The 22,707-nt window shown below is 37.0% G+C and overlaps 1 protein-coding gene across 6 annotated transcripts in view; it reads right to left on the reverse strand.

Annotated features, from left to right (window-relative positions):
* The window catches only part of LOC120530412 (cadherin-18), a 1,801,315-nt gene that overhangs the window by 387,445 nt on the left and 1,391,163 nt on the right, over nucleotides 1-22,707 (reverse strand). For all 6 annotated transcript variants that reach the window (XM_039754902.1, XM_039754900.1, XM_039754901.1 and 3 more), the window contains one exon: nucleotides 8,899-9,018. In XM_039754902.1, the coding sequence (XP_039610836.1) occupies nucleotides 8,899-9,018 (120 nt within the window). The remainder of the gene's footprint in view (nucleotides 1-8,898; nucleotides 9,019-22,707) is intronic.

Here is a 22,707-nt window from a genome sequence, read left to right on the forward strand (position 1 = left end):
TGGAAAACACCATAATGTGTCACTTAGGATGTTGACTCATGCTTTTGTTTACAAATCTCCAACCACAGCCTGACAATGTACTTTAATGCCCTTGTATAAGTTTGATTTTTATATCTGCTAAATATAACGCAAGCTTTCTGTAAACTTAAAAAAGAAAAATTGCACTTTATGGAAATGATAAACTACAATACTCAATTTAGCTGGCAGTGCCTTATGCGCCTGGAAGAGATACAAAATCTGTTACAAAGAATATACATTTATTTTCAAAAGTATTCTAAAGTATAATTAGCCTACATTTACTTAAATATTACAAAACAACAAGAGCTTCTATTACTAAATGCAATTAAAAATACAATTGTGATTTAATATAGTTCTTTCTTTAAAAAGAATTGCTGTGAAAATAGCAGGAAAAATATCTCTTGCTGTGAAACAGATGCATATTACTATACTTTGAAATACTGTGAACTTTTGAATTATTTAAAAAAATCCTCTTAGGCTGCTTGAATTTCTAGAATGGTTTGAACTGCAGCTAAAACAATTGTGAGGCTGGGGCTATTAAATTCTTCAAATACTGCCCACCTGCACTGTACTAAATATTCAAACTGATGCAAGTTAGTAAGGTTACAAAGGGGTAAACACAAACAGATCGGCTCAAATGCAAAGTTGGAAGAGTACTGCTTAAAATTCTACGCTATAGGACAGGAATAAGAAATGCGTCAAAATGGAAAGACTTGACAGAGAGAAGTAGGATGATATCCAATCAAAAGGTAGTTTATGAATAGGTAGAGGTAAGGAAATCTTCATTGATTATAGGAGGGATGGTCTCCAATAAAACAAGAAATTATCAAGACTGCCTTAGACATTTTACACAATCTAACCTTGTCTATGTGGTTACTTCTTTACTGCAACATTTCAGTTACTGATACATTAATTTAAGATGTCATTCAGACACAGTATGAGTGAGTGGAATATGTGCGTGTGTGTTTGTGAATATGTTATGCACTGCAATAACATAGAACTCCATTAAAAACACTACTGCCTTTCATCTGAGGATGTATCGAAGTAGATTCAGAAAATACATACATTTTTTGTCCCTTGCAAAATTTCAGGTGCTCAATAAGCATTAGGAATCCAACCTTAAATAGTACACACATTTATTTATACTAGGAAAATTTGAGTCAATAATTAACCTAACACACAAGCCTTTGGGACATAGATGTAAAGCAGAGTACACAAAGAAAACAAGCTCCATAGTGATCAGACCTAGGGTCTTGTTTTTATAAAACTTTGTGGGAATTCAAGCATGAAAGTATGAGTATGGAAAATGCTAAAAAATAATCTGATTGATAAAACCTGGAGTATGCACATTTGTACACAGCTTATAAATCATATTCATCTTGTAACTGTATGTATGTGAACGTGCCTTGAACAATGCCCGATTGCAACCCTGAAACAACCATATAGGGACCCTGTTAATCAAACTCATATCTATAAATATAAAAGCCAAATACCGATGACTCACTCATCATGAAATCCTGTACCATGAGGAGTTGGGACTTGAAATTTGGAATGTAGGTTACCCTTGGGCCATAGGTGCTTACTAAGAAATGTTTTTAAAAATTTTGTGGTCCAAGTGCGAAATTTCTTATAGTTTTTTAGACCCGTTTGTATGTCTGTCCACTTTTCATGAGAGAATTACTTAATGGATTTAGATCAGGTTTTTCCTATAATTTGCTTGAACATTCCGTTGATTTTGTGACTTTCTCATCACGCCAAGTACTGCATCATAGTTCGCTTGCAGTACCTATTTATTAGCGAGAATCTGAGAGAGACTCATTTAGCTGTGGGGAAGGGGGGGCGGTGCCCTTGGGGGGGGCCCTCCTCATTCATGCGTCTGCCTCAGGGCATAATCTTAACTATGCTTAGTTAGCAAATGAGAGAGCTACTTAACGGATTAGGATCTTTTTTTTTCTATAATTTGCTTGAACATCCCGGTTGATGTTGCAACTTTTGTCATTGCGCTAAGAATCATTGATCGCTTGCAAGAGTGATATATTCATGTTAATCCAAGACAGAGGCTGTGGGCCGAGGCGAGGGGGAAGAGTGACGTCAGGAGTAGAGAGCTGGGCAGGGCCCTCCTCACTGTCGTGTTTCACTAATACACGGGCGAAGCCGCGGGGGATGGCTAGTACTGTATAAGCAATAAAGTCACTGCAGACCTTTGTTAGTTCATAGAAGAACCTGTCACCTGATGCATCCAGACACTGCCACCTGCATTTTAGGAGTCCTATGGTTCGTTCCAGAACTGACCATGCCAAGAGCATGGACATCATTTCAGTGCTTATCTGCCCTCTGGGAGTCAGGCAAAAGTGTAAGGTACTAGTTGTCTGAATGGGTAGCCACACATGTAACAACATGATTCGTGTTACAATGAATAATGCATGACATATGAAATGCTGAGGGTTCAGCCACTTACTATACCAACAAGCCAGCCATCATGTACAGCATCATCAGCAAGTCATCTGTCAACGGTACTTTGCCTCATTATAACTGAATCATGGGTTGACCCAGACCAGCAAGCCAAATGTTTGTCAGTCTCATCTTGACATCACAACACTTATAAGTTAATGGTTATGGTAAACAAAAGCAGCTTCATTCTTGCTAGGTGCTCTTATTGCAACATGAGTGCAGTGAATTGCCCCAAATACATTGGAAAAACTAGACACTGCTGAAAATAGCCTTTTCGTACTGGCTTGTGCATTCACACCATATGGAAACTGAATGTAGCAACTTGCCATTTAGTTTATATCTTCCAGCACAGCATGCATGATTGTACTGAAGCCTGACACTGATATCCCTGACCTGTGGGCAAGTTCTCTCTAGTAGGTGTCTTTTCCTAGAAAGTCAACCGTTGTTACAACTTGGATATGAACAGGTATAGCTCGAGGTGGGGCAGACTTTTCTTCTAATGCCAGCTCCAACTTGGCATATAGATCAAAGAGAATGGCTCTTGAAAATCTAAACCGGTTCAGAAGCCAGTCATCCTCATGGGCAAGAAATGTTCTGCTGGTCCCTAAAAGCTAATTTCCTTCGTATATGACCATTTAGCAGCATCAAATGAGCTATTTTATGTCAAATCATTAGGCTATAAAATGTTACAGGGCATGATGTTTACAGCTTTTTGCACGCAGGGAATGAATCACATCTGTATTTTATATTTAATGTAATTACTGATAAGAAGAGATTGCATTGGTTTCTAATCCTGAGAAGTATCAACAGCCTATCTGTATATAAACTGACAAAAAAACAAAAAAAAAAAAGCTCTAGAGTGAAAACTAGAGTCTGTACATCATATATACCACTTATAGGATATACTATCACACACATGCAAGTAAGACACAGCTAAACGGCCTGAGTAATAGTAATTCCATGCCAGACCGAGGGCGGCAAGGTTGTACTAACTGTCTTTCTCAATCCTTTGCAGACCATTCTCAGGAAATCCCGCACGGTTCTGGCGCCTCTGATGACATCACTTCTGTTTCTGCCACCTCCAATGACCCCACTTCCGGTCTCAGAACCAATGATGTCACTCCCGGTTCTGGTCACTTCCTGTACTAGCCTTTAAAGCAGCCATCTTGCCTCTATACTGGCAGTTCTGTTTTGTACTCAATCTTGTGAACAACTCAATTATTTTAAACATTTTGCAGCCAACACATATTATATGGGTGGCTGCCCCAAACCTTTATGATGTCTGTTTGTCGTTCTTGTGACAATATGTTTGTTGTGAAAAAGAATAGTGTAACAGCTTGGTTATATGAATTATATAAATTATATGAAGCACATAAGTCATCATTTACCTGGTTTTGCTGCATTTTCCTGCTTTAACAAGAGTTCCATCAATTCCAGATTGATCCTATATATTGCAATGTTTGGGTTAGATTTGCTGTAAATATGCACAAGTTGTCCCATCAAGTTCTCTTTTATAAACCCAGACATATGTGTGGAAAGTTGTGTATGCACATTTTGGGCCTCTTTTTGTCCATACACACATTTTATAGATCTGACCGCAAGAGTGGAAATCAGGTCTATGGCAGAAACAACCACAGTATTTCAGAGAAATTTTATACAAATATTTTTTCTTTAAGGGTGGCATATTGTATCTTTGCACTTTTCAGGTTAGAAAGGAGAGATTCCACACAACTTCCTAAGGTTCTGTTAAGAGGAGGTAGCCCATTTTCTATAGTGTCAGCAAGAAAGTTCAACATTACAGTTAGGATGGTAGGAGTAAGTCTTGAATGTAACAGTACATAGGGTAGTGACAGTTAACTAATAGGTAGTGGCACAAGCTGGGACGTGTCATGGAATATCTGAACAGTCCCTACCTTTTGCAATAAGATAAGTAGGTGGTAACAGAGGGCTGCAAGGGAAGAATATTTGAGTCTTACTGTATATAGTGTTGTAAGCATACAGCAGAAGTCTGGGCCCCTTTCTCTTTTAATCTACATCTTGGTAAAGGAATATAGTGACAGTGGAGTGTCTCTATAATGTAATGGTTTCAGGGGTTTATGGGATTTTTATTACGCTAAAAATATCTCAGGCTGTCACCTCTTAAAAAATCCTAATCATTGTTTAAATGACTAGCTCTTCCTTGAATACAGTGTGTTGTGGTTCGTAATGCACTTGACATTAAGCTGCAAGTTTACTTGTTTAATTCCTGCCTTCAAAATTTTTTTTGTGGCCCTGAGCATGTTATTAAAACCTGCCTGTGCTCCAGTCGCTAAAAAAGTAAAATTATTAAAAGAACTGTAATCAGTGCTAATCTTGTAATTCACTATTAGAAAAATTATGAACAAAATATACAGCTGTGTTATGTATAAAAGGTATGAAGTGAATAAGTAACTGAGACATTCACTTGGAGAGACATCCTCCTCCTCTGCATTTAAGATTTAATAAAATCACTACTTCTTAATAATTGGAGCTCTTTGGCAATTTTTAAATGAGGAGAGGCGTGCACAGTAGAGGTCTCTTATCTAACACTCATAATCAAGGTGCTTTTAATCTTCTCAGTATCTTTGTCTACTTGACCTTCTTAGTGGGTGTGCTTTCTACACGAAAGGGTAATATATTCAATGTGGAAAGCCCTTACAAAAAAATTATCTTCTGAGTGCTGCCGTCGTAGTTTTTTTTACAGTATGGTACTATTTTGCAATTGGTGCTTCTAATTCTTAATATCATTCCTACAATATAATATCTATTTATTTTAGAAGTGGGCAAGTGTTTTTGTTGGTGGGCTGAATTGTTAATGGTGACTTTAAGTGTAAAATCTGTACCTTGTCACACACGTGCACAAGGGAGGCTGCTAAAGGACCTAAATGAAATTAATTCCATGATTGATCAAGTGGTGCTGGTATACACTAACTCTTTCTCTCACTTTTCTGCAGGCCAATTACGGGAAATTCCGCCTGTCCCCGTTGACGCCACTTTCGGTTCTGGGCTCATTGATGATGTCACTTCCGGTCCCGGGGCTAGTGACACTACTTCCAGTTCCTACCCAACTGATGATGTAATTTACGGTGCCAGCCCCACTATTAACATCATTTCCTCCGTTCTCCCTTAAAGCTGCCATCTTTGTGCCAGCAAATCAGTTCAGTTGTGGACTCCAACCTATACAAATCTGTACCTTGAATATATTCAATTGCAGCCAGGAACAGTATACAGGTGGCTGTCCCAAACCTTTTTTGTGCGACTGTCTGTTGTACTTCTGACAACCTATGAACTCAAACTACCACATTATTGACAACTACCTTTAAAAACACTACTGTCTTGTCTTACTTTAATTATAAACTTTTTAATAAAATCAATGTTAAAGAACCAATAAGAGAATGATTTTAAAGTAAACTGATTTAGCTATACTGCCTTAGCCTTAAGTCATCCTCTGAAATTACTTTTCCTGGTTAGGGTTACAGTTACAGTAGGTCAATCCAGACTTCACTGTCCTCATTTACAGATTCCATATCTTCTTGGGGAATTATCAGGCATTCCCAAACCAGCCAAAAGACATAATCCCTCCAGCATGTCCAGGATCTACAGTAGGGTCTCTGCCCGGAGGGACATGCCTATAGCAGTTCCAGGGGGAAACACTTGGGGAACAACCTTACTACATGCCCAACCCATCTAAGCTGTCTACTTTCAGTTCGGAGGAGAAGCAACTCAGGTTTTAGGCTCTCCCAGATTGCTGAGCTTCCCACCCTATCATGGAGTGTTAGCCCAGTGACCCTGTAAAGAAATCTAATTTCTTCCACTTGTACTTGTGACCTTATTCTTTCAGTCAGCCCTTGACAATAAATTAGGACGGTATGTTGAGAGTGTTGTCTTTAGGCTCATCTCTCACTTCACTATCTTGTGAGCTTATCACCTGCAAAACAAAGAGGCAGTTCTGATGTCCTGTCAAATTAGTAGTAGTATTTTTTTTTCTATTTTTTTAGGTGACACAGTATGGCAGCTTACTACTCTTACACCAGCCAACCAGCATCATCTTGTCAAGGACAGCTCACAAGGGCCAGAATATCATAGATTTCTACAAGTAGCCAATGATCCCCATTCCTTTTGTAACAGTGTATGTGTTAAGGTGCTGCTTGTCTTATTTGCATTTAGATCTGTTTTAATTTTGGAACTTGTGTTACCAGGCTTATTTTTATGTTCATAAATGCTAGTTATTCAGACTTTCACAGTCCACAGGTGCTGGAAATTCTGCTGCCACTTGTATAATGGATTTAGTGTATCATCTGCTTTCTGTCTTTCCATTCTGTCATATTTACAATGTAATTTGATTACATGGTGTCACTCTTTTTTCCTGGCTCTTTAATTCATTATCTCTTTTGGCCTTGACCCCTCATTGTTAGTTACATTTGTTTGTGTTTGGTTCATTTAAAAATTTTTAACTAAAAAGAAGGTTATTTGATTGAAGTCACCCTTTATGCCTGCACATCAGTAATTTCATCTTGAGGGCAGTGACCTTTCATCGGGAATGCACTAATGTTAGGTTTGCATTGTAACTTCATGTTTGTGCCTCCTGCTTAGTTGAACCTTGCTGGTAATACATTTTCATTTCCATGACTACATTTCTTTAAATTTGATTTTTATTGTTGATCACATTCTAGAAATAGACATCATTTTATCATGAACTCATAATATCATCACCAGTTTACCCTATCCAAATGTTTATTAAATAATAAATATCAATGCACCCTAGGCTTCAGCGGACATGACACAACTATATGTCTAGAGGAGCAGCAACTGTCCACTTCCACTCCAGCACGGTTTTTATTTCTTGCCAGTTAATACAATTAATTACTCATTTTGAAGGTGTTCAAGCCAAACACTTTAACTTTTAAAGTCAAAAGAAGCAAAACAAATGCTTTAGAACTCTAAAAATAGTAAACTAACATACCCTTCAGTTGTATCTTGGATAAAGTTAAAGTCAAAAATATCTCTACTATTGTTTCATTCAATGTATATTTTGTAAAATGGAGAAGAACTCTGCCAAGAACTCATGCGGGCCCCCTTAAGGTCAAGTTCACCTACATTTGCTGTGAAGGAACAGCATTCAAGCCACAACAATAGATAGTCAAACTGAAAAGACTAAATTAAATTGCATGGATTATGTTAATAACAGAAAAACATAATAGGTAGGAAAATAATACAGAATTTATCCAGAATGTTCATTATTTACTTTTCTTTACATGTATGTGGTGAATGTTATGGCCTGCAGAGGGCACTCCTGCTTCCCAAACCTGACACAGACAGACACAGGACACAATTTAAGCGTACAGTCAGTCAATCAGTCAGTCATTATCCAAGCCATTATATCCTACCTAACACAGTGCCACGCTTTTTATTTTTTCTTTTCCCTCGTGGGAATCGCCTTCCACCGTATAGCACAATTCACAGCACAGTTCGCACAAAACTCTTTTTCTTCTTCTTTCTTTTCTTTTCTCTTTCTCTTTCCTCCACTTCTCTGGGCAAGATTCGACTACCTCCTCCCAACTCTGGCTCCCCGAGTAGTGGCTACTGGCTCCTTTTGTAAGGCAGCTTGAAGTGCTCCAGGTGCTCGTTAACCTACTTTCGGCAGCTCCCCCTGGTGGCGCCCACGGAAACACAACAAGGCTGTATGGGACACTCCCTGTGGGTGTCCAAGGCACCACTGCTACCCAGGGGGGCTACCACCTAGCACCCTGGGGTGTAGGGGGCATTAAAGCTATGGATATGCTCCCTTCCCTGGTCACAATGTATACAGATTTTAATTAAGAAAATAGCTTTTATTGTTACGTGTATACTAGCTCTGTTCTGGTTTACAATATCTTTGTTTACTTATTGCAAAAATGCACTATAGTGTGATGTGAGTTTATAACCTTTACAACTTGACACTATCATACTCTATTCCAATATCTTAATTAAAATAGCAAACATTCTCTAAAGTGTTTTTGCAAACATACAGTATGAAACAGTCAGAGTGGCTTGTTAAGAAAAAAATGCTGCTATTTTTTTCAAGAACATACAGTAAGTGCCTTTCATGCATATGCATTGATATATTGAAATTATTGGGTTGTATTGAAATATATATTAGGTTGTAATGTATTGTAAATATTGGGTAAACAGTAGTATATTTCTGCCTTGTATGGCTTAACTGGTTGGTTTTAGAAGTCATAGATAAAAGCAGACTACAGCCATCAAGTATTTACAGTATAATGTGTTTCCAATCTCCAGAACTCCAACTTTCAGCTCAGTACCTATGTCTTCAAGGGCATCTTGGTATTTAACTTTTATTTATGTTTGGAATTTGAGCACCACATACATTTATAAACCTGAATTAAAGTCATCTAAAAATATACATCTTACCTGTTTTGGGATCAACAGAAAAATAAGGCTGTCCTTGAAGGATACTGTAAACAACCCTAGCACTATTTCCATAAGTGGGATCATCAGCATCTGTAGCTGTCACCTGCAGAACAGAGGTACCTGCAAAGATTGAAGATAAAAGAAATAGGGTATTTAGTGAAATCACATTCCGTGCAATTTTCTTTCTAATCAGTAATTAATACTTTTTGCACTTTGTTTCATAAATGTTAAATTAAATTTTGCATTAGAATTTGGGGAATCAAATTTTAAATTGCTCTAATAGGGGAGGGGAGGTACAGATTTAGAAAAACCTGGGGTCTACCGAAACAATAGACTAGACTGTGTGAACAACACAAACATGATGTAACAAAACGGTTCTCAGCAGATTCTTCTTTTTAATGAGATATGGTAAATATCCTTTAAAGTAAAGATAAGCTGTTGGGGATTGTCAGCCATTTTCTAGATTCCAGTGTACTGTTTGATGCTGAGAGCAGCACCAGGTCAAGGAATGGCATGTGTTTAAATAAACTAGTTAAGAAGGAAGCAGCTGCTGAAAAGAAACTGAAAGCAAAATTAGAGACCATCATGACTAATGCTACCCATTCCCTTTGTGATATGTTTCTTTGGGGCATCTTTGTCCATTGGCACATTCTGACACAGTATACTTGATGGAATTGATGACTGTCCAGTTTACCAGGGTTACTGTCCATCTTGTTATTGTTAGACATTTCTCAGCACATACAGCACAAGAAAACAGCTGTGATCAGGGGACTAAGGTTTACATAAAAATATTAACAATTAATTACCATTACATTTAGTACAACTAAAAAAACAAATAACTGTGCACTGCAGAAAATGCACATGCCAAAACTAGACAAAAAAACTTTAAATGGGAGTTGTTTCCTATTATTTAGCAAAACATTCTACCAATAGGGTAAGTAAAATTTGCTTGACAAGATTTCTTAAAGTAAGCTAAATAATCAAAAATACAATTTCTTACAATAAGGAAAACATGACTTAATGTTATGATATACAGTAAATACTTTTCACTTGCTTAGATTTCATTTTTGCAGTGTGAAACTGACATTATTTTAATGGGTAGTAATCTGATATCATTAGTGAATTGTATTATTATAGATATCACATAGCTACAGAAATTTTATTTTTTTTTATATTTTAGAGTTATAATAACCATAAACACACATTCAGTCACACATTGTTAACATATCAGAAGCATTTTTATAAATTGTCTCAATTTTATAAAAAAGGAAATAATAAGTAGTTTGGAAGCATTGATAATGAAGTACTCCCAAAGCATTTTTCTTACTTAATAACGTATAAAGAAGCTTTTGGCTATAAACTCCATAGTATAAAAAGCTGAAGAAAAACAAGGGGTATATAAATGAATTTCAGTTATTGCTTTAGTGTAACTATGTGTTAAATAAAATACTGTTTGGATAGTCATATATTCTCTGCATAGTTCACAAGAAAGAAGTATTAGTGACTGAAGCAAAACCTATGAGAGGTACTGTGGATCATTTTGCATTTATGACTTCAGCAGAAAATGCATATGAATGTGGAGATAAATATACACAATTTACCTTATTTTGTAACCTTTTTGTCTCCAATGTATGTAGACGTGAGTGCCTATTTGTGAATTGTGTTCATCAAATAAAGCCCCGATATGCAGTATAGAATCCAATACAAGAATTAAACCAAACCGTAAAATACACCAGAATACTAATTATCTTATGTGTACATTCAAATGAACTAAAATACTCTTTTTACCTGGCAATAAGGTTCAAAAAGTGAAATGAATAAAACACAAATGGGATGCGTAAAGCCCAGCAACACCATGATTTGCATTTATGTGAGGTATAAACTGGAAATCCAGTCTATTTAAGAATTACAAACCTATAGCTCCCACATTATACATTATGAAAACCTATGAGAAACTGATCCTGTGTTATGATGCTGTGGTGACACACAACCTTGATCCTCTGCAGTTTGCATACCAGGCACATACAGTACAGTAAATGATACTCTGATCAACACATAAAAAATCCTATTCCTACCTGCACAAATCTGGCATTAATTAAGATTGTGTTTTTTTCTGTATCTTTAACACTATTTGGCTTCTTGGGTTAGTGAATAAGCTCAAGGTGAAGTAGGTAGATGGGCCCTCATTGTCCTACATCATGCACCATGTAGCTAACTGGAGACAGCTTGTCAGGATTCAGGACAGTTAGTCAGATATGGTGGACAGCAACACAAGGGCAGCCCATGAAGCTATCTTGTGTTATTTTCTCTTCAACTTTTGCACCACCAGTTTTAACTGCATCTCCAATTTAAATCTTCTATCAGAGTTATGAGATGCTTTCTGTTTAAAGAGCTATGTCAGCCCTGTAGCTGAAGCGGAGTATGAAAGGACTTTGTCATATGGTACACAATAAACAGTTGGAATGAAACATTACTAAGACAAAGAAGTTAGTGGTGTACTTCCATAATAGGGGAGGTGGTACAGATTTAGAAAATCCTGGGGTCTACCGGAACAATAGACTAGGCTGTGTGAACAGCACAAACATGATGTAACAAAAAGGTTCTCAGCGGATTCTTCTTTTTAATGAGATACGGTAAATATCCTTTAAAGTAAAGATAGGCTGTTGGGGATTGTCGGCCATTTTCTAGATTCCAGTGTACTGTTTGATGCTGGGAGTAACACAACGTCAAGGAATGGCATGTGTTTAAATAAACTAGTTAAGAAGGAAGCAGCTACTGAAAAGAAACTGAAAGCAATATTAGAGACCATCATGACTAATGCTACCCATTCCCTTTGTGATATGTTTTCTTTGGGCCATCTTTGTCCAATGGCACATTCTGACACAGTATACTAAGAGCCACTATCGAATCTTTTTGATCATAGTCTCTTTGCTTTTTCTTACCCTTACCAGTTGTAACCCACACACAAAAAAACACACACAAGTTTGACATGCAAGTTTATGACATTGCCCTCCAAATACAATACTTTGGGATGGTAGAAATGAAAGTGTTGCCCGTACTTAACATGTTAATAGTTCACTGGATATGAAACAGAAGGTAAAAACTACAATAAAACTTTTTTTTTTACTGTAGTAGAGCTCTGGATTTGCTACCTTTTTCATTCCATAAATAGATCTTGTTTTCACTCACTTTCTTAGGAACCATGCATGTAGTACGTTACACAATTTTATTATTATTCTATTCTCTTCTTTCCGTTTTCAGTTTCTTTCTAACTACATCCATTTGTTGCGGTTGTAACCTATATACAGTATTATGGCTATCTAATGTAAGCTTAATAGCTGTATGTGATTTAAGAATAAGCGTATTTAGCACTAACCCTGATTTTCCTAATGCGTCAAAGTGGGAAGCACTTCATGTGTCCAAAACAATTTTTTCTCAAAGGCGTGGCTGTAATTTGCAGCATCTAAATTTCCTACTTAAATTTAGAGTACTGCCACCTACTGCATTTACGGAAATTTACCCAACAGACAGCAAAAGAAAACTGAATAACCATAAATAAATTATGAGATACTGTGCTAAGACTTAAATGGCTTACAGCTATTTATGTAATATTGTGAGCAAGCTTCAGGTAACATTTTTTTAAAACTCAAACTATTCTCGCACCAGATTACATTACACTGAAATTCTGCCTGTTACACTGATCTTAGTTCCTTTCTTAAATTAATGAATTCAGTCAGGTAGAAACTTTACTTGGTATCCCCGGGATGTCATTATGCAAACATGTCATGAAAGGAAGAGATGTAAAGCTGTGTTTTGCTTCCAGAAGGTGAAGCTAGGGAATTTATTTAACTTAAAAAAAAATTGAAATGCCTTAGGGAAAAGCACCCGTACTTGGAATTAATTTTATTCCTAACAAATAAAAAAAAGTTGTATGTTCAACAGACAACAAATTAAGACAATGCATTTTACACTGAAAAATGCTTCTACCATGATGAAACTGTAACATATTTTGTTTCACTTTTCATTTTAATATTACAAAAAATATTGCATAATTAACATTTCATAATTCTATTAAAAAATTTTCATACAGAAATCTTCACCTGTTCTTCAGATCATGTGCATTGTTGCTAAGCTTATTTATCTCTCTTGCAATGCTTAGTTTGTCACAAAGGTGGGAGAGGAAGGGAGCCTATGAGATATAAAAGAGGGGTCCAGTCTAATAGGATGTCACTTGCTAAAAATACATGCAAAGTTTCCCATTACAAGATAGCATATTCGTGGAGTGTTCGAGAAATTGCACACAAACATGGAGGAAATACAAGATCACAGAGAATTTACACTAGCCATTAATTGTTAAGTATCCAAGTGCTGTGAGGTGACACCATTACCTAATGTGCTACATTGTCATTCTCTATCACTTGTAAGCCCATTTTCAGAAAATGTTTTTTGCAGTGCAGGTTTCCACAACATGGACTCTACACCAAGGATAAAAGTAGCTCAAGGTAAGGGCTTGTCCAAAATGGACATCTGGATACACAATCAGATAACTTAAAATCTCGAATTAAACTCCTAAGGGTATGCCTTTGGACTTAGTGATATGTGGTGGGATGGGGCAGGCTGGAGTTAGCAGAGGAGAACATGCAAGCTTAACAAAAGAAAGACACAGAAGGTGGGTTCTATATGCAATGAATTGAGACTGCTGTCCACCAAAGCAACCTGCCTGCCATTGTGAATATTATGAATCATGGGGCAGACTAAGAAAACCAATGGAAGGTGGTAAACATTTATAGAATTAAATAATGGTGCTTTCCACATGAAAATTCTAGTAGGGCTATACCAGAATTTTCCTATAGGTGTGCAGATTTCTTTAAATGTTAACATTTAGCTAGCTAATTAATAATATATGTCCCTTTTTTGCTAAATACTAGCAAAACAGCCATCTGTCACGCTGCCAAAAGTTAATAAAAACAATGGAATGCAGGTGCCTTGTCTGTCTCTACTGGCATCAGATCATATTGATACTCTATGACATTTTCATCATCTGACCAAATATAGCAATATAGATTTAAAGAGTAAGTAAAATATGGTCTCACAGCCACACGCAGCTAAGGAAAATATATTGGTTATGAACATCCAAAATTGATATGTAAGCACTTTAAGTTTAGAACTGAATGGCTGTAAGGCTGAAATAGGGCAAGCCACAATAACTTGGAAGGACATGCAGACTACACACTGTACAGTACAACTCAAACTGCTCATGGCCAGGTGTTTGCTGGTCATTGCAAGGCTTGCGAACAATTCAAAAAAGTTATCTTCACAGATATACCTGTTCTTTCTGCACCAGGAATTTACACTTCATGCTGCTGGTTCTTTTCAAGTGGAAGGAGCAAAGGTGCAGCATAATGTCTTGTGAACGATGCATTCTTGCTATAGTTCTACCTTTATTTTTTGTTTTTTTAAATTGCTGTTGCCTTTAAGGAAGCAAAGGATATTATGGAGCCAAATTCAGATCTAAATAAATAAAGGTACTTTTTCAAACCTTTATGTGAATGTGTCATTTTGGCACCAAAAATGATTCCTCTATGGCATCACTCTGAAGAACCACTCTGACACCTTTATTATCAATAGTGTACTGTACTTCATGGAAATGGCTGGAAAAAACCTGAATGGTAAGTGGAAATGCGTGAGTAAAAAGAATACAACAGGAACAGCAATGTTCATGTTAATATTGGCGATGACTTTTAAGCTCTATCGATAAACTTTAAATTTCTGGTTGGCTGTGGGGACGCACACCTAAGGGTATAGAGCACACTGCAGGGCCAGTTGTTCCAGCCCATCAGCAGGAAACAGGCCCGCAGCACCTGGCACAAAGACAATTTCACATAATACAATATTTTTCTAGATAACTACATTGAGCATACGACAGAAAATTGGAAAATAAATTGCTTAAGAAGACAAAGCTGAAGGTAATTATAAACATTTTATTAAGTTGAGCTGTTGAGGGAAGCTTATTACATTTTTTGTACTACAACAGTTGGGGCTGTGCTCCACCAGCCCTCATTACAGAAACGACACTGCCATTAATATTTAACAACCAAGAAATGGCCAACTTTCAAAGGACAAAGCAAAGAGTAGTTAGGAATACTTTTACCTGAAAAATTTAAGACCAAAACTAATTAAGTATGAAATTTGAAGTCAAAAAGGAGAAGTACAAAACCTAAAACTAAATGGCTAGCCTTTCCTGGCTATAGTAGAAAAATGTTTATGTTTAGTTAATTGATGCAGACTGGACAAACTACGGAATGCAGCGCCATATTTTACAGAGTAATAATAAGAAAATCAAAAGGTCTCAAATGCCAAGACGAGTAACAGGGGTAATTGCTAAAGGTACTCATACAATGGTGGCACTAAAAGAAAAAACAGCAAACAAAATGGAAACGTCAAAATGACACAAAACTCACAACAAAAATAAACAAAATAACAATATATCTAAAAACGTTTTCAAAATGAACCCCTACAAATTCTTTACAGTGAACAGTCATTCTAATGCTAATACAGAAATGAATGAGAATCTTAGCAGAACAACAGCAGTCATGTGATGAGTGGGGGAAATGAAAATTATTAACTGCAAATGCATGTTTTTTTTTTTTTGAAGGTGTAATTTTCTGCATCATAGTGCATTGCAAATTTGAATTTCTGCACTGCTCCATTTATACTTGGGACATCCATCCATCCATCCATTTTCCAACCCGCTGAATCCGAAAACAGGGTCACGGGGGTCTGCTTGAGCCAATCCCATCAAACACAGGGCACAAGGCAGGAACCAATCCCAGGCAGGGTGCCAACCCACCACAGGACACACACAAACACACCTACACACCAAGCACACACTAGGGCCAATTTAGAATCGCCAGTCCACCTAACCTGCATGTCTTTGGACTGTGGGAGGAAACTGGAGCACCCGGAGGAAACCCACGCAGGCACGGGGAGAAAATGCAAACTCCACGCAGGGAGGACCCGGGAAGCGAACCCGGGTCTCCTAATTGCGAGGCAGCAGCGCTACCACTGTGCCACTGTGCTGTACTTGGGACATTTAAAAGGAATATTAAAAATATGATTCAGTTCATATGAAGTACAACTACCAACACCCCTCTACTAAAGCTACTTTATAAACTGTAACCTTTGTTGAGATTGCAATCTTTTAGCCTGTGTATCTTTTTCTCCCTTACTCTTTATTATCTTTTATGGGTAATTTTTGAGTCCTTACATTTTTAGAAGAGTCTTCATTTTTATGTTATATGACACCATTAAGAGTTTTTTATATGTTATATTGGCTTTAGAGTGTGTTTTTAATGCTATTTGCTCAGAAAGGTACAAATGGGTGCATAAAAGCACAACCTGATGGTGTATGCTTGTTTGGTAAATTAACTGTGAAATTTCTGTATGGCTCTGTACTACATCAAGATTTATCCTGACACCCCGTTCATAAGTAGAAGCATAAAACAAAACTTGAGTGTCCTAGCAACTTATCACATTCTAGAATACGACATCTCACCCATTGAGATTTGCATATTTACTATAGATGTTCATCATCACTTAAAATACATAATATTTCAGGGCAATTAACAAAAAAACTGTGAAACAGCATATTGAAAAACAGCTGAGATTTCAAGTTCATTTGAATTGGCATATTTATATTTTATATATTGTACTTACTGTATGTGGGATAAAAACGGGCATCCCGGCCAGGTAGAACCATGGGTTATTACCTAGACAGAAGGCCTAGGAGGAATGATGGATGGATTGGCCGGCTGAGCAGAAAGACAACTCTGTGTCTAGCCTGTATAAAATAATGAATGGACCAACTGAAGCCAGAACCTGGGAGTGGTTTCATCCCCCATGCGCTAGCTGGCAGTGGTCCTCGTATGAGAACCCAATCAGGGGTGCTAGAGACTTGCAGTCTGGATGTGCAGCCCTGTAGGGGTCCCTTGGGATCGACAGAGGGTGCTGTCAGGGGGATCCTCATTATGGTCGGAAGTGCTTCCCAGAAGACATGGCGTGGCCCAAGAAGCATTCCTGGACCCAGCATAAAAGGAAGCCTGCTGCTACACATGAGGAGGCAGAGGGCAACATTCAGTGGAGGAGAGAAGGAAAAAGAATTGTGTGATTTGTGTTCATTTATTGTATAATTGTGACTTGTTATTGGGAGGATTGTGAAGAGGTGCCTGGGAACTAGGTCTTGGGTGACAGTTGGCATTAAAAGTTTTGACCTTTCATCTTGCTAGCCTGGCCTTTTTGCAGAGAAAGTATCATTTTTGCTAGTTTAACTTCCCTGCCTTTATTCTGCTAATATTTCCTCTTTCTGTGCTTAAAACTTGTTGCTTTTACAAAGGTCAATAGATTTAGTAAAATGGATAAAAAACTATTCAGTATGATATCGTCAAATACTGTGTATAATACTTTTACAGCACATGAAATATAATAAAATCATATTCACCTACATCATCTAAAATATTTTTGTGAGGTAAGAGATCGAAACAAGTTAAAAAAAACTGCTGTTATTATCTTTAGTTTTGATCATTAATAACTAATTTTTGCTAATTTCTGTTTTTTATTGTTATGATGATATAATCCCATACCACAATTTGAATGTTTCATCATGGGCACCGCTATTTTACACTCAGTTTTCATGGATTCAGCTATGTTGCTTTTAACTTTGATGTTTATTATTAATCACATGGCCATGGTTGGTTTGTTGAATCCTTTTTGTTAGAGTAAATTGTTATTAGTTTGGTTAAGGAGTCCTTTTGGTATAAATTTAGACTACTATACTCATTTTTGGATCTTGATTTTGTTTTGAAGATCATTAATCTCTGTTTCATCTGGAATTCTTGACCATGCCTCTCCATTTGATAACAATTTTGATTGCTCACAAATCTGTAATTCGTCTCCTGGGGTCTGATTTATATCTAGTTACACATGCACATTTTGGTCCTTGTTTTGTGCATATGCAACTTTCCATGCAAAAGTAAAGATCTATAAAAGTAAACTTGATGGAAGTGCATTCATGAATTTACCTCATAGACCCATCCACACAACATTTTAGAGAAAGTGGAAAATTATGACACCCTAGGGAAATGCAGCTAAACCAGCTAAATGACGATTCACGCACGTAATAATTAATTTTGCTGAACTGTTTTTATCATAAACCTCTAAAGTGATAAATATGATATGTAGACTCCATTTTAGGTCCCTTTTAAGAGGGCCAATGTGACATATTTGCATTGAAGAATTTACTTGTATATACAGGCTATCTGTTGTCACTTTTCAGGATTACAAACCAATATTTGCATTAAGTAAAACTTCAGGTGTGAGGCACTTCCTGCATATGGAAATCTATAAATCCTGTGACCTACGGCCTATTCATAGCCTAATAGTTTGACTCAATATGGCTTGTTTGCCGCTACTTGTAAACTATGTAAATGGTCAGATACAAAAGGTACAAGCTTTTAGGGACCAGCAGAAGAGTTCTGCACACAATGATGCCTGGTTTATGAACCAATTCAGGCACCCAAGAGCCATTCTCTTGAAATATTTGCTCAGTTCAGAAAGACAAAGTAGTATAGGCAGAGCTCTACCTTTTCATATTTAGCTTTTAATAGTGGTTGACATTCTGGCAACAGACACATATTAGAGGGAACTGCCCAAAGGCTCAGGGATATCTCAGAAAAGTTCAGATCCATCATGCCTACTGTGCTGAAAGCCATAACCCCACTGACAAGGCACTACATTCAACTTCAGTATGATGTGGGTGTACAGAACAAAATAAAGTAAAAAGGCAATTGTGTATAGTTTTCCTAAAAATCTGTGCAATTAACTACATACATATTGCAGTAAGGGTACCTAGAAAGAATGAAGTTGCCCTTTTAAACCATGAGCATGCTTACATTCTACTGATGCACAAGTCATCTGTGATGTCAAGTTGACACTGACAAACATCATGGTTCGGTGGCCTGGATCAACCCATGATTCATTTATTTTCAGGCAAAATAGCATTGGCACACGACTTACTGATAGTGCTGTTCATGATGATTTGTAATGATTAATGGCTGATCTTTCAGTTTTTCATATGGGCTTTAATATTTATTGTAACATCACATGTGCCGGGTGAAAATGGCAAACAACTCAGATGCTGGTACCTAATGCCTTTTCCTGACCCTCAGAGCACAGAGATGATGTGTTACAATGTTGCACATGCTCTTGCCGGTAGTTGTGGACCACAATATAGGGGTTCTAAATACAGGTGGTTGTGTCTGGATGCAGTGGGTGAGAGGCTTCTATACCAGCCTGCAGCATTGTGATTGAATATGTACGAGGTTAGTTAGAATAGTCCAAATATTGTTGTTTCAGGGTGACAACTGAGTAGGGTTTGAGGAGCATTCGTGTCCACATAACTACAACATAACTGTCATATATTAATGGTAAATTGTGTACAAATATGTGTACCTGTACACCAGGTTTTATAAACTGTTTTTTTGGGTGTATACTTTCACACTTGAAGTCACACAAGGTTTTACACTGAGATCCCTGGTCAGTATTCTCTCCCTTTTTTTTCCATGAACCCAGTGTCGCAGTAGGGGGCGCTATCGCTCCCCTGAACCCTCAGGTACCACACCAAAACACCAGGTAAAAGTGCAAGAATTATTATTTATTGTAATAATCAAGTGCACAAAGCACCACCACTCCACTCTTCTCAAATAAACAATACTAAATAATCACTAAACCAACAACACAATAACCAATCCTCCGACTCCCAGACGCGTTGCCCTCCTACCACCCAGCTCAGCTCACTGTCTGGGAGCTCCCACAGTCCTTTTATAGTCCCTGACCCGGAAGTATTCCTGGCCAACAGTCCACAAGTCCTTATTCCTTCCGGGTCAGGGTAAATAGTACTTTTTCTTCACCCCGGAAGCCCGTCGCTCTTCATGTGACGAACTTCTGGGTCATAGTGCACAAATGAGTCTACTGGCCTCCCGACAGCGACTCCCAGTGGTCTCCAAGGTATCCAGCCGGGCTGCGCATAAAAACTGCATAGTCCATGAGGCCCTGCTGGAACTCGGGACCCGTCCATGCTCTCGGGAGAGCTCCTGCTGGCGACCTGGGGGTGAGGGCCGGAATATGAAGCCGGCCATCCATCACACCAGATATCCCTCAAAGTGCTTTGCAACTAGTTTTAAGTGAATCTTGACATAAACACTGAAAATACACATTCATAACAGTGAAACCTCCTGCCTGTTTGTATGTCTTCAACTAATTTAATGCCCTACTTTCATGCCACAAACCTTTGAAAATAATTTTCTTAGACTATTCAAGTACACACCTTATCTCTTATAATCATGTACAATAATGGATATCATATTAAACACAATTTATGTAATCCATTATCTTGAACTTTTTCCTGTGACTCTGAAATTATTTCCCTTGAAATATTAACAACCAAGCTGACAATCCCTTTTGTTATGTTTTGCTTTTAAAATGTCAGCCTTAATGAATATGTGCCACGTGTTACCTTCTACTTTATTTTTGCTTTTGTAATGTTCACCTAGCATGTTTACTCAACTTTTTTTATCTGTGTTAGGTGGCTTGCTGGGTAATTTAATTTATTTATTTAATTAGTATAATGCTAATTTTTTGTGATAGTGCCTAGCTTGAAAAACACTTGTACAGCAGTTTTATAAATTTGATCAACTAAATATGCAAAATAAATAACTGATAGACCTATTCCAGATGTGAACAATATAATTTATTATTTAGTATTAAAACACCATCAACAGAGGAACTATTTATGTTACATTTTTTTCTCGCAAAGTCTGCACCCAAAAGTAGCATCCCAGTGCCACGTCTGACACAAACAAATGAGAACTTGCTATCATTTTCCTATTTCTACATGTAAAGTATTCCTAGTGTTGATGCATTAGCAAAGTCAAAGTCTGTTTATGCTCTTCTGACATTTTTGTTTTTAATTTTTTAATTAAAGAAATCTCTAAATCATGCATGAAATGGCTTTTTAACACTCAAAAGTTGCAAGTAACTTTAGATCAATCTGTTTAAGTCTGAAGTAAACACAAATAATTCTAGAAGTCTTTCTTGAACCAATGTAGCTGACAAGACTACAAGAAATAGAGAAAAATATTAAAGAATATATGATCAAGTGAATTAAAAGATAAGTTTGGTATTTTTCAAGTCAAAGTTGTTTCTTCACAAATATAGTGTACATGCAAAATTGTGTAGTAAAATTAAGTGTTTTCTATAAAATTTTAAAAATACCTTGCCTGCACTGGACACTTTATAATGGAGAATCAATGGGGCACGGAACACCAACATAAAATAAAAACCTAAAAAACTTAACAAACACATCCACTTTGAAGCAGCAAAAGTACTGATATAAGAAAACATACCTTACACATTTCTGAAGCATGTTTCTATTAACAAAATGGAACTGGAAATAATTGTTTTATCGCATATTCCTGGTACTTGTTTTCTCAAGGTAAGGATGCGTTTTGTGGTAGAAGTGACTTCATGGGAAGAATTCTTACATAGATATGGCAATAAATCAACACAATACAAAGCATGTGTCAGGATGGGTATACATTGATTTTGTCTTTTGAGATGGGAGGTTAAAGGAGGAAGACAAGCACTCAGGGAATGGACACAGTTAGTCTTCTTTTAAAATGGCTGAATCTCATAATATTACAGCTGCCATAAAAAAAAAAACAAAAGTCACACTGTTCCAGTGTGGTGCTGAGGTGACATTCATTCCATGGTTGCACTCGGATCCCAATCCTGATGGTTCGTCGTGTGGAGAGTGCAGCAATGTGCTCTATGAGTGCATGCTCCCAACCTCTTAATCCAATGCAGATTCATGGGAACCCAGAGCCAGTCCTGTCAGAATCGGGCTCGAAGCAATAACCAACACAGACAAGGGGAGAATGTGCAAACACCATACAAACAGCAGTTTGACTAGAATATGTCTCTTGGATCTATGCGGTAGTAACACTAATTATTGGACTAGTCTTCTATCTTTCGCCTAGGGTTTCACTTAAATAAACTTAGTGGATTTAGTGGGTTACCAGTCTGTGCTGTTTCTCCATAGTGAATTTTGTGGTATGTCCCTTTATTATGGACTAGAAGAAAATCATGAATTTCTATAAGAGTATAGTACTGTACTGGCATTATTGCCAAGTTTGAATAAGATACCGGCAGTTCAATATAGTTACTATATTACTTAACCATTAAATAAATATATACTCTAAAATCTAGATGGACATTTTAATATCTGAATATTATCTGACAATATAGAGACATTATTTTGACATTAGGGGATGGCCGTATCAAATGAAACACAGACTGATATTTTAAATGTAGAGATGCAAAATGCATGGTAATACCTTGTGCTGCAGTATTTCATGTGAAAGTCACTGGGTAAATGCTTGGATAGCCAAAATGACCAAATGATGATGCATATATTGCATCATTTTGTAATGATATGATTGATTCATTTAATCTCTCTACTTTGCACATTTAAATCTGTTTAATATGAAATTTATGACTACTTAGTACTTGACAACATTATTTTAAAGCGTTTTGACAGGCTTGCTCTGACTATCATAAGTTTATATACTTTACCAAATATTATAATTTTATACGCCCTTCCCTAAATACTTATACTTGTTATTACAGTTAAAAAAAACATAAGATATAGAAACCAAGTAGGAATTGCCAGTCTAAAAAGAATTAATAAATACAAGG

The sequence above is a fragment of the Polypterus senegalus genome, chromosome 5, assembly GCF_016835505.1.
Source record: "Polypterus senegalus isolate Bchr_013 chromosome 5, ASM1683550v1, whole genome shotgun sequence".
Classification (NCBI taxonomy): Eukaryota; Metazoa; Chordata; class Cladistia; order Polypteriformes; family Polypteridae; genus Polypterus; species Polypterus senegalus.